The following is a 13,029-nucleotide window of genomic DNA, read 5'->3' as shown; positions in this document are numbered from 1 at the left end:
CTCAGAGTAATCCTCGGGACTTTACTTTTAATCCATGAATCGGGATCAACTCAGAGTAATTCTTACTTAGAATTTTCAAACTCCGAATTGTTTTCTAATTATTATGCTGAGCTTACAGCTTGGGATTCTCATAATCATTTTCTAATGATCACGTCGAATCGATAACTTAGGATTTTCATAATCGTTTTCTAATGATTATGATGACCCTTCAGGGTTGGTTGACTTTTAATCGTCATGTTTTAACTTAGCATTTACTGGGTATCCTTTTTCAGCCTCAAAGCTCGTATTCATATTCAGGATTTTTCTTCATAAAGCAATAACATGTAACTCAATAAACCTGGAAACACCGAGGGGAAGAATCTTGCGGACTTTCATTAATATAATAGTAAAAGAGATAAACTACTTTCGATATCGACTACATGGAAATGGTCTTCATGACCTTATTTTGGTGATAACTACTAGCTTCTAATATCATAGGATAAATATCAAATATAATATATCTTTAAGTTGGTCACGTGCCAACTTCTTGGGACTTCGATTCCTTCAAGGGTCTGAAGCTTGTATGAGCCATGGCCCGTAACGGCCTTAACTTGATAGGGGCCTTCCCAGTTTGGAGCCATCTTGCCCTTGGGGCCCACTCCAGAGGCTTCAACCTTTCTAAGCACTAGATCTCCTTCTCGAAAGTATCGTTCTTTAACCCGTAGGTTGTAATAGTAGGAAGCTCGCTTCTAGTTTTCCACAATCTTAGCATGAGCTTCATCACGGATTTCATCAATCATATCGAGTGCAAGTCTCATGCCTTCCTCATTGGCACCTGGTTCATAGTGCTGGACCCTTGAGGACGTGTGTGTGATTTCTAGGGGCACAACTGCCTCAGCTCCATAAGCTAACTGGAAAGGGGTTGTTCCGGTAGAAACTTTACAAGTTGTCCGATACGCCCAATGTATTGGAAGCAGTTCCTCGGTCCATAACCCCTGGGCCTTCTCAACTCTCTTTTTTAGTCCATCAAGGATTATCCTGTTAGCCACCTCAGCCTGCCCATTAGCTTGAGGGTGAGCAACTGAGGTAAAGCGTAATTCAATCGAATAATCTTCACAATAACTCTTGAACTCAGCATTGTTGAACTGAGTCCCATTGTCTGTCAATATGATTCGTGGTATTCCGTACCTGCAGATAATATTTTCCCATACAAACTGAGCAACCTGTTCGGTGGTTATCTTGGCCAGAGGTTTGGCCTCAATCCACTTAGTAAAGTAGTCAATGGCTACCAACAAGAACTTCCTTTGTGCACTAGCAAGTGGGAATGGTCCAAGGATATCCATTCCCCACATGGCAAAAGGGATTGGAGTATTAATGGATGTCAATATCTCAGGGGGCTGTCGTACTATTGGTGCGAATCTTTGACAACGATCACATCTTTTCACATAATCTTGGGCATGTTTAAGCATATCTGGCCAATAAAATCCAAGACGAGGGACTTTGTGAGCCAATGCCCTTCCTCCAAGGTGTTGGACACATACCCCTTCGTGAACTTCCCTAAGAGCTTCCCTTGCCTCATCTGGCCTTAGACATGTCAAGTAAGGGATTACAAATGACTTCCGGTATAAGATCCCCTCAATGAGGACATACTTAAGGGCCCTTACCTGTAACTTTCGTGCTTCGTCGGTATTGGTTGGTAGATGACCATTCTCCAGGTGCAACATGATTTCATCCATCCAGGTGGCCCCCGTGTCAATTGGAGCAACTAATTTTGCATCGATGCTTGGGGTTCTCATAACCTGATAATAAACACTTCCCGAGCATACCTCATCATCAGAGGACACAAATTGTGATAAGGCATCAGCCTTAGTGTTTTCCTCCCTCGGCACATATTCTACTATGCATTCTTCAAACAGTGCCATTTGGGTCTTTAACATTCTCAAATATCTAAGCATTGTGTCTTCCCGAGCTTCAAACTCACCATTTACTTGGAAAACTACAAGTTTCGAGTCACCACAGACCTTCAAGTTCCTTACCCTCAGGGTTCGGGCTAAACCAAGCCCAACTATTAAAGCCTCATATTCAGCTTCGTTATTAGTAGTTGGGAAGTCCAGCTTAATGGTGTATTCCACAGTAAAGCCATCGGGGCTTTGGAGCACGAGTCCTGCACCACTACCTTTTGTTTTTGAAGCCCCGTCAAAAAACAGTAACCAATATTCTTTAGGTTGCTTGGGTTCTTCAACCTTGTCTTCAATCTTGTCCTCTTGCCCCCCGACTTCCTCGTTGTTAATGGTACATTCAACGAGGAAGTCAGCTAAAGCCTGAGCCTTAATCGCTGTTCGTGGTTTGTATCAGATATCAAACTCTCTGAGCTCAATTGCCCACTTGATTAACCTTCCACTGGCTTTCGGGCAATGTATAACGTTACGAAGAGGTTGGTCTGTCAAGACTTCTATTTTGTGAGATTGAAAATATGGTCTTAACTTCCTTGAGGCTGTAATCATGGCCAAAGCAAACTTTTCGATCACCGAGTAATTGAGCTCCGCTCCATGCAAAACCTTGCTCACGTAGTACACCGGTTTTTGAACTTTCAACTCCTCTCGAACTAATACAGCGCTCAGTGCTTGTTCTGAAACAGCCAGGTATACATACAAGGTCTCACCATCAATGGGTTTTGATAGGAGAGGTGGCTCTGCCATGTACTTCTTTAGTTCTTCAAAAGCTACTTGGCTCTCTTCTGTCCACTCGAAGTTCTTAACCTTCTTCAAGGCTTTGAAGAAAGGTAAGCATTTGTCTCCCGACTTGGATACAAACCTTCCCAGGGCCGCGATCCTACCTGTTAACTTCTGTACATCCCTTATACTTTTGGGTGGTTCCATGTCGAGGATAGCTTTTATTTTGTCAGGATTGGCCTCAATACCACGTTTGGAGACCATTAGACCAAGGAACTTCCCGGAACCAACTCCAAAGGCACACTTGGCCGGGTTTAACATCATCTTATGCGTCCTCAAGACTTCAAAAGCTTCTTTCAAATGTTCTAGGTGATCCACTTTATTCAAGCTTTTCACCAGCATATCATCAACGTATACTTCCATAGTCTTAACTATCAGATGTTTGAACATTTTGTTTGCTAGGCGTTGGTATGTGGCTCCTGCATTCGTAAGTCCAAAATCCATAACCAAATAACAGAATACACCAAAGTCGGTAATGAATGATACCTTGGGGACATCGTCGTTGTCCATCCGGATCTGATTATATCCGCTGAAGCCGTCCATGAAGCTTAGCATCTCATGGCCATCAGTGGCGTCTATTAGTGTGTCTATCCTTGGAAGAGGGAAACAGTCCTTGGGACAAGCATCATTCAGATCAGTGAAGTCTACGCACATCCTCCACTTTCCATTGGCCTTCTTGACCATGACAGGGTTAGCTAGCCATTCTGGAAATTGAATTTCCTCAATAAACCCAGCTTCCAACAACTTATTGACCTCCTGTTTAATGGCTTCCTGCCTCTCGGGGGCGAAATTCCTCTTCTTTTGCTTAATCGGTTTCCTATCAGGATTCACATTCAACTTATGAGTCATGAATAAAGGATCAATACCTGGCATGTCTGCCGCTGTCCAAGCAAAAACATCACGATTGTTCCTCAAGAATCTCACTATTTCTTGCTTCAAGTCTTCCTGGAGTAATGCTCCAACATAAGTGACCTTTTCAGGTTCCTCAGTATACAATGGGATTGGAACCAAGTCTTCGGCAGGTTTGCCTCTTCTTTCTTCCTCTTCTCGGACATCGAGATCTTCTATGGGTAGCACTTGCCCCCCAGTTCCTCCGGACCTTAAGGCCCCAATATAACAGCTTCGGGCCATTTTCTGATCTCCCAGTTCCTCTCCAATTCCGTTCCTAGTTGGGAATTTAATCTTCATGTGGTAAGTGGACGGGATTGCCTTAAAAGCATGTATTCCAGTCCTCCCAAGGATGGCATTATAGGTTGATGAGGCTTTAACGACCAAAAAATTTACCATACATGTGGCTTGTTTAGGTTCGGTACCCATAGTTACAGGAAGTTGGATCATGCCTTCAATCTTGGTTGCACATTGTTGAAGCCATATATAGGCATATCCGAGGGTGTTAGTTAAGTATCGGAGTATCCCATCTTTTCATAGGCATCATAGAACAAGATATCCACCGAGGCTCCATTATCAACAAGCACTCTCTTTACAGACGAGTTTAAAATCACTGGTGTAATTACTAAGAGCAACTCCAAGGGGCTCTCTAAACAAGCTCCTAAGTCTAAAATTTAGGAGCAAATCAAAATTTAGTGCTCCAATGGGCTCCTAGATGCTCTTTAAAAATTTAGGAGTCTACTCTCTCTCCTTTCTTTTAAAGAGCATCTAGTAGCTCCTAACTCAATATTATATTATTTTTCCTTCAATCTTCTCTCTCTTTTAGTTAACTTTTTCCTCTCATTTATATAAAATAAATATAAAATGTGAATAAGGAGCCAAATATAAAGAGTAGCATTGGAGTTCTCACGTTTTCCGGTGTATTAACTTACTAGGAGCCACATTTTATATTATTGTTTAGGGAATGATTTAGGAGTACCGTTGGAGATGCTCTAAGGGGTTATCATGGGGGAATTTTACCTTCTCAAGGTCGATATTATCGAATGTCATTGCATAGTCAATTTTTGTCCGGTTCGGGGGTTCTCCAACTATATTCATCACTTCCCTTGCATAAGCTTTTCTTGAATTACTTGAAGTGCCTGCAGCCGTAGGCCCTCCGGAGATTACATTAATCACAGGCCCTCGAGGCTGAGTTCTCTTATCATCATTGTCTCTTCCACGACTGTCGTTGTCCCGATGATTCTTGTCTCCATCCTTGGTAAATTTAGACAACTTGCCTCTTCGGATCAAGAATTCGATTTCATCTTTCAGCTGCCGACAATCATCGGTTTTATGCCCCGTGTCTTTGTGGAATCGACAATACAAATCCTTGTTTCGTTTCTCTGGGTCAGTCCTTATGGGCTTTGGCCATCGAACACTCTCATCCTTTTCGATCTCCATTAGGATTTGACTCCTTGGGGCATTGAGCCTAGCATATTCTGTGAACCGTGGTCCTACCTTCTTTTTAGCAGGCGACTTCTCATCATCATCCTTTTTGGCATATTTGTTCTCAGCGTTATACTCGGCGTCGTTCCCACGTTTCTTAAAGTTGGTGTTCGGCCCTTGGTTACTCTGGGATTTCCTTAGGCTTTCCTCCGCCTTAATATACTACCCGGCTCTCTCTTGCAAGTCGTTCATATTATCGGGGGCCCTCTTGGCTAGAGACCAACGAAAGTTGTCATCAGTGGTACCTTGATGGAGTGCAATCATGGCTACCTTCTGATCTAGGTCCAGGACCTTCAAGGCTTCTTTGGTAAAACGATTCATATACTCCCGTAGTGATTCATTCTTACCTTGATGTAGATTCATTAGAGAGGCAGAGCTCTTAGCATGCGTTTTGCTTCCAACAAACTGCCCTATGAAAGCCCTGCTCAAGTCAGCAAAACAAGAGATAGAATTTGGGGGTAGGCGACTATACCAATGCTGGGCCATCCCGCTCAAGGTTTGAGGAAAAGCACGGCACTTGATTGCTTCGGTGACGGGTTGGAGTAACAGAGCGTTCATGAAGGTCCGAACGTGGTTAGCGGGATCACCCGTGCCATCATAAGCTTTAATGGTTGGGAGCTTGAATTTTTGGGAAATTCTTGCACCCATAATTTCTTGCGTAAAAGGGGGAACGGGATTATCGGGATCGCCTGCTGGTAACAAGTGAATCTGATTCATGATGGTCTGACGAGGGTTTTCATCCCTTGGTTCCGGAGGCGGTAATCTTGCCTGGTCCCTTTTCAATCGTGCAATTTCCTCCTCATAAGCACGGATTCGATCCTCATAGGCTTGGTTCGTCGCTCCTCGGGGCTCATTAGCCTCCTGCCTATGGCGGTGCCGACAGTGCCGAGTAGGGTCAGCATCTCTCCTCCTTTGAGGGGGGGTATCATGCTCCTGCTCCGATTCAGAGGAGTCGTAATCAGTTACATGCACATAGTCATCTCCCGTGCCTCCACGAATGGTTGTTGTGACGGTTGAGTAATGTGTGCCGGCGTCGGTAATGGTTGCAATTACTCGAGTCATAGGGGCAGCGTGCCAAAAGTCAGTGGGAGAGTGGTTTGAGCAGCAGTGGTCCCAAGCGGGATGGAGGCGGTGACGGGAATTGGCTCGGTAGAGATTCCAGTGGTAGTTCTGTTTCGGGGAACGTGGATTTCAGAACGTGGTCCGGTCGGGTTTGTCATGGTTGTTGTATCAATTCCCACAGACGGCGCCAAATGTTATGGAACAGAAAACGAAGGGTGTGAGCAATTCGTGCTTTGGACTGGTCTCGGTGCGAGATGCCTACGTATCCTCTGCTAGGAGAAGAATCAAGTCCAAAACGTAGTTCTAGGTTGGAGGGGTAGAGCCCTTTATATAGATACTTCGGAGTCAGGAGCTGAATGGAAGTATGATTCCATGTATCAGACTCCTTATCGAAGTATGCTTCGGTGTTGGAGATAAGACAGTACACTTATCCTCGAGTATTAAAGTTTACCATGGACTCCCGGACGTTTATCCGTGAGAGTTAGTAGCCTTACGGGATTCAGGCTCGTAACTGGGCCGTTATATGAGCCTCGAGTCTATCTAAATTTTCCTCACGATCCATACGTATCTGGTCTGGACCGTTATTGGGCCGAAGCGGAATTTGACCCGATTAAACCGGATACTCGGGCCGTAACACTCACCCAATCCCTATCATATATATTTTATATGTAAATGTAATACACTAGGGACAAAAAAAATTTTGTTTGCAAATTCTTCGTTTAAAAAGGAAAAAAATATCTTTCTTTATATTTAAATATCTTCAAATTGACTTTTCCAAAATTAATGCATTACCTTTAAAGTAATTTAAATCCTATCATATTTTATAATCACAAATAATATCCCAATATATATAACTTTTCAAGAATATTATCACCTTTTTTGTTAGTTTTCTAATACATATTTTTGTTGTTATTAAATGCCTAATTTTAGAATGATCATATCTTCATTCATTTAATATCAAATCGTAACCTTTAATAATCAAATATTTAAATACTTGAATGAATTTATATATCTCCTAAACTCAACATCTTTCATATTGATATTGAATTTCATTCTCTTAGAAAGATGAATCGCAAATTATTTATGTATATGATGGTTATTGTGATGACGGTGAATGTTGCCATGTCAGATTTTTCTACTTGTCCCGTAACATGTAAGTTAACTATTGCATATAGAATTTGTTTCTCTTAGAAAGGACGAATCCCAGAATATTTATGTATATGATGATTCTTGTGATTATCGTGAATGTTGTCCTGCAATACTGGATATTCAATCTAACTTATAAGCATATGGTTTTTCATCTTTCAAAATGAAAATTAAATTTGTATTTGATTGGGATGATTTATTTTGGAAGGAATGTAACCGAATTTGAAGGTTAAAAAGTTTAAGTGGTTCCTGATTTCATTTTCATGAGTCAAACTATGATTCAAACCCAAAAATTAAGACAAAATTGTACAATGTCTTTCATACCTATTTTCGTATCTAATCTTTACTATACCTTTAACTATTCCCGTGTACCTACATTGTTACTATTTATTTTCGATCATTTCATCTATTTTCACGCATTTCATTTTTGTTCTTATTTAATAATTAATTTTGCAAAGATGTAATTCGAGGAGAAATATGTTAATATAAGCATATTTTAAAGATATGTTCATTATTAGATTTTTAACAAAATTGTATGAATTATTGAACTATGATAATACAATGTGTTTATATATATACATATCATGTAGATTTATTGAATCTTGAAAATTTATGCCTTTAATCAAGAAACAATTTGTTTATATACTAAACTTTTGTAATTGCAGATAATCCGAATGTTTCTCATCAGAAGATGGAAGTATGCCAATGTACTACGAAATATGATCATGGATGCGTACTTGATACATGTGCACATTTATGTATAAAAATATGGAATATAATAGTTGGCTATTGTATGGATAAATCGACATGTCTATGCATATACGACTGTTGAGAAATTATAAAGAAACTAGAGTGAAAACCCGTGCGAGCCACGAGCCTACATTTATATACCAATTTTTATTTTAATTAAAAATTTTAGGAATATTTAAAAAATACCAGCTTTTTACAAATTATTTACAAAAATATTGTCAAGGTGAAATTTTTTTAGAATTATTTACAAAAATATGACTTTCAACTTCTTTAACATCATTTTGAAACTGTTGCTAATGAGGTTTCATAAGTTGCAAATGAAATTTCTTATCTGCAACTGTTGTAAATGAGGTTGCAAAAGTTGGAAGTCGTATTTTTGTAAATAATTTATAAAAAATGGCGTTTCTCAAAATATTGAAAGTTGGCAATAATATGTTTCTAAAAAAATTCAAAAAGTTAGGCAGTTATAAAAAAAGCCTTTTTTTATAATATATTTGATTTTATAAATCTATAAATATAATTTTGTTTTAAAAATCAGCTAAAAATATTAATAATACTTGATCTGAGCTGGTGTATATACAAATTTTTATGCAACTCAAACTAATACGATACAATTTGTATACAAGAGGCTTAGTTAATATTGATTTCTCCAGTATATTGTTTGATTGAAATTCAATTAATTTTCAAAATTGATTTGATATAATCACATGATCGATCATGTATGACGACCATTAATTGAATTTAGAGGATATGTATAGATTTAAAAAAAACACTTAACTAAGTTAGTGCAATAATATATATATATATATATATATATATATATATATATATATATATATATATATATATATATATATGGGTAGGATCCTGAGAGAACCCAAATAATTGAGAGAACCAGAGAACTCCTCCATCCACAGTTGATTACATATCTTAATTTAATACTATTCAAAAATAATATCTTTATAATATCAATCAAATCTAGTGAGACTGAGGGTATTTGTGTACCATCAAAAAACAAGAAATAAATCACAATTTATTACCATATTTATTGAGATTCTTATTTAATGCTTTCATATCTTCCATATCTTTGATTTAATGCTTCTATATCTTCTTTATTTTTTTCCAATTGAAATATGGAAGTTATATATAATGCTCTATATTTTTCATATTCTTCTTTTAAATGAAATATGGGAAAATACTTATTGGAATCTTAGTAAAATATCCATTAGTAAAATATTTCCATTACTTACTATTTCTAGATTCCGTAAAAGATTTAAAATATTAGGAGATTTTGTAAAAAAATATTCGGGGATATTTTGTAATATATTTTCATTATTTATTATTTTACTAAGATTCTTTTAAATTTTTTATCCATATTTATTGAGATTCATATTTAATGCTTTCATATCTTTCGTATCTTTGATTTAATGCTTCTATATCTTCTGTATTTTTTCTCAATTGAAATATGAAAGTTATATATAATACTCCATATTTTTCATATTCTTCATTTAATTAAAATATGAAAAAACACTTAACGGAATCTTAGTAAAATATCTTCATTACTATTTCCAAATTTCGTACAAGATTTAAAATATTAGAAGATTTTGTAAAAAAATATTCGGAGATGTTTGTAAAATCTTTATATTATTATTTATTCTTTTACTAAGATTCTTATAAGGCTTTTATCCATAATAAAATATATTTCATTAGGTGTTTCATTTAGCTGGTTATATATAATATATTATGTATATCTATATATAATATGATTTTCTTATGTGTTTTTTAAAGTAAATTTTAATTTCATAAAATTAAATTTAATGATACATTACTTACGATTCAACTAATTGATGTATTAAATTTTTTATATACGATTCTACTAATTGATGCATTAAAAATACTTATTCTTTATTAAAGAATACTTAATTAAGGTATATTCTACTAATTTTCTTATTCTTTACTAATTTTCTATATACGATTCTACTAATTGATGCATTATATACTTATTCTTTAATAACAATATTAAAATTATAATAAAGGTTCCATTAACAATACAGAAATCAATATCATTTTTTAAATTATGTGATTAAATGTATTTTAAAAGGTACATTAAGATTCTACTAAAAAATTTATTAGATGAGTCGTTATTTGATCATATATATTATATAATTTTGTTATGTGATCTTTTCAAAATTTTATTTAAATTAAAATCATTTAGAGATACATTAATGAAGTAACTACTTATTGATGTATTAAAGTTTCTATATTGATAATCAAGATTTATGATATATTTTTATTGTGTATTAGATTCTAATAAATTAAGATCCTAAAATTTTTATTGATATTCTACTCAGCGTCACATTGATAGGATTGAGATTCTATTAAGCGTTTCACTGATAATTCTACTATTTCAATATTAATTATTTTTTAAGATTTTAATTTCTAAATATATTTTTAGAAATGTTAATGATAATGAAGATTCTACTATTCTAAGTGACATGTTACTGAAGATTCTACAAATTGATGCATTAAAATTTCTATATAATGAAAGATTTTTAATATAATTTATGTGTATCAGAGATTTTTTGATAATTTTATTGATATTGTAATAAAGGTTCTATTAACAATATAAAATTTAATATAAGTTTTTTGATTATATGATTAAGTTTTTAATAAATACTTTAAGATTCTACTAAAAATGTTATTAAGTGTTTCGTTAGTCGATCATATATAATATATATATGAGAAATGTGTATTAACTTACGTTTTTATTGATAGATTGAGTTGTGAGAAATGCCAAAAATAGAATATATGTTAAAAATATAAGATTTGGATTCCAGATTCTGTAATAATCTATAAATGGTATTATTTGATTGGCAGATAAAAAGATGCAAGATGCCATATTTAAAAGATTTCGAAATAATAACATTTTTGTTGTGTTCCAAAATGCCCTTGATCAATAGATTTTTTAAGATATTCTGATTGAAATAATAAAAGGCAGTATATAAATGTTATCCAAAAATCAATGGCTCTAAGAGAGTTCTCTCGGTTCTCTTGATAGTGAGGTTCTCCCTCGAACATTATATATATATGTATAGGCATTTGTTCAAATACAAACGACATTTATCCTACAAACCTAAAAACTAATTTCAAAGTTATCAAATATCTCCTCAAACTTTTAAAAACTAACAATATCAACCCCCTAGCTTTGCCATCAACTTCGAAAAATTTACACTTTCTACCCCCTGCCACGTCAGCACTGGGGTCCACGTCACCCCTGCCACGTCACCCTTCCACGTCAGCACTGGGGTCCTCCACTGATGGTGTGGCACTACCACGTCATCTGCCACGTCAACAGGTCCTGCCGTGGCAGCAGACCTGCCACGTCATCAGCGGGCCTGCTTCCACGTCAGTGTGAGCCCCCTAGAAAATTAAAAAAAAAATAAAAAATAAATAAATTGGAGTGCTCGTAGCAAAAATGTGAGTGGACATAGTGGTTTTTAGGTTTGTATGGTAGTTTGGTTTGTAGCGGAACAGCCCCCTATATATGTGTGTGTGTGTGTGTGTGTGTGTAGAGGGTTACTCCAGTAAGAATTTCTTAAAATGAGAACCGTGAGAACTTGCTTAATTTATCATATTTTGACTAATCTAAACATCAAACTAGTGGGTACCTAATATAAAAAATATATATAAAACTAGTCTCTCCCTAGCTAGTCAAAAAAAAATTCAAAAAAAAAAGTCTTTTTTTTAGTTAATTATAAAAAATAATTCATGTTTTTTATTTCGTAATAAAATATTACTTTATCAATAAAATAACAAAATATTATTAAATTATAAAATAAAAAATTTGATAAAATAATATCTTCTTCCATGTTCATGTATGAGTCTGGTATACCATTCAATGCCATAAACAATAATGGGTTTTAAAGGTTCTGTGAGGCAGCTGGACAGTTTGATCAAGGCTATATACCAGCAAGTCATTACCAATTGAGAGAACCGCTCCATAAGCAAGAAGTGGAAAAGACAAAACAATTGATGAAAGAACAAGAGGAGAAGTGGAACGGCAATGAGTGCTCACTAATGACAGATGCGTGGTTTGACAGAATTAGGCGAAGCATTATGAATCTTTGTGTTAATTGTAAAGCTGGCACATGTTTTATATCTTCTATTGAAAGTTCAGAAGTATCACACACTGCAAAGTATAAATTTGAGTATGTTGATAAATATATTGGTGAAATAGGGAGTGGCAACGTCATTCAAGTCGTGACGGATAATACTAGTAATAACAATAAGAATTACCATAAACAACAAATTACCATAACAATTACCATCAACGCAAATGTACATTTGTCTAACAAGGGCAAACCAAACGCCTGTGGCAGTCATTAACCAAAATCCAAAATCTATAAAAACCATAAATCAAAATCCAAACTAATCTATTGAAAGCGTCATGTCGGAATTTGCGGGATGTTCACGAGCACCGGGATCCGGTACACCACCCGCACCCGCACCAACACTAGCACCCGCATCAGCACCGGCTTCAAACCACCGCCACCACCATCCTCCTCTGACAGCTCTTCTGGATTATTATGATCCTTCTCCGGTACGATTCTGCGTTCCTTTTCCTAATTGCACATATAATAGAAAATGACAAACAACAAGACAATAAGCATACTCGATCAATATATACAAATAGATAAAAAAATAAAAATATATACATCTTGAACTTTATTTTCCATTTTGTTGACAATATCCTCCACCATCAACCCCACAATATGCACCATCTCACCACCAATAAGAGAAATCCATTGAACCCTTCTAATTGGGTGGCGTCTAGATCGGAGGCATATAATATGTATTGTTTGTTTAAGTTCTAATCTGATAGTAGCAGTAAACTAGCAGTAAATCCGAGTTCGATTCAGATATCAGAGCAAGTATGTAAATCAAAATTTGTAACAAACAACATTTAAAATTATATTTCTAATACTTT

The 13,029-nt window shown here is 35.8% G+C and overlaps 2 protein-coding genes across 2 annotated transcripts; both read right to left on the bottom strand.

Annotated features, from left to right (window-relative positions):
* Window positions 1–728: 728 nt before the first annotated feature.
* On the bottom strand, window positions 729–4,028 carry LOC108194831 (uncharacterized). Its single transcript, XM_064085363.1, has 2 exons — window positions 2,408–4,028; window positions 729–2,314 (listed from the first exon to the last, which is right to left on the bottom strand). The coding sequence occupies exons 1-2, from the start codon at window positions 4,026–4,028 to the stop codon at window positions 729–731; spliced, it is 3,207 nt and encodes a 1,068-aa protein (XP_063941433.1).
* An 80-nt stretch (window positions 4,029–4,108) lies between these two features.
* Window positions 4,109–6,146, bottom strand: LOC135149610 (uncharacterized). Its single transcript, XM_064085362.1, has 3 exons — window positions 5,355–6,146; window positions 4,620–5,210; window positions 4,109–4,189 (listed from the first exon to the last, which is right to left on the bottom strand). The coding sequence occupies exons 1-3, from the start codon at window positions 6,144–6,146 to the stop codon at window positions 4,109–4,111; spliced, it is 1,464 nt and encodes a 487-aa protein (XP_063941432.1).
* Window positions 6,147–13,029: the final 6,883 nt, after the last annotated feature.

Source organism: Daucus carota, chromosome 9, assembly GCF_001625215.2.
Source record: "Daucus carota subsp. sativus chromosome 9, DH1 v3.0, whole genome shotgun sequence".
Lineage (NCBI taxonomy): Eukaryota > Viridiplantae > Streptophyta > Magnoliopsida > Apiales > Apiaceae > Daucus > Daucus carota.
Note: the sequence above shows the minus strand (reverse complement) of the source record. Positions and strands in the feature narration are given on the sequence as shown.

What these genes read in the sequence shown, in the direction of transcription:
- LOC108194831 (XM_064085363.1), bottom strand. Translation starts at nt 4,028, where the DNA reads ATGGGTACCGAACCTAAACAAGCCACATGTATGGTAAATTTTTTGGTC. An exon ending in CTTGACAGACCAACCTCTTC is followed by an intron (nt 2,315 to 2,407) that starts GTAACGTTATAC and finishes AACCACGAACAG; the next exon opens with CGATTAAGGCTCAGGCTTTA.
- LOC135149610 (XM_064085362.1), bottom strand. Translation starts at nt 6,146, where the DNA reads ATGACTCGAGTAATTGCAACCATTACCGACGCCGGCACACATTACTCA. An exon ending in TCCTGGACCTAGATCAGAAG is followed by an intron (nt 5,211 to 5,354) that starts GTAGCCATGATT and finishes AGGAAATCCCAG; the next exon opens with AGTAACCAAGGGCCGAACAC. An exon ending in ATAATATCGACCTTGAGAAG is followed by an intron (nt 4,190 to 4,619) that starts GTAAAATTCCCC and finishes TCGTCTGTAAAG; the next exon opens with AGAGTGCTTGTTGATAATGG.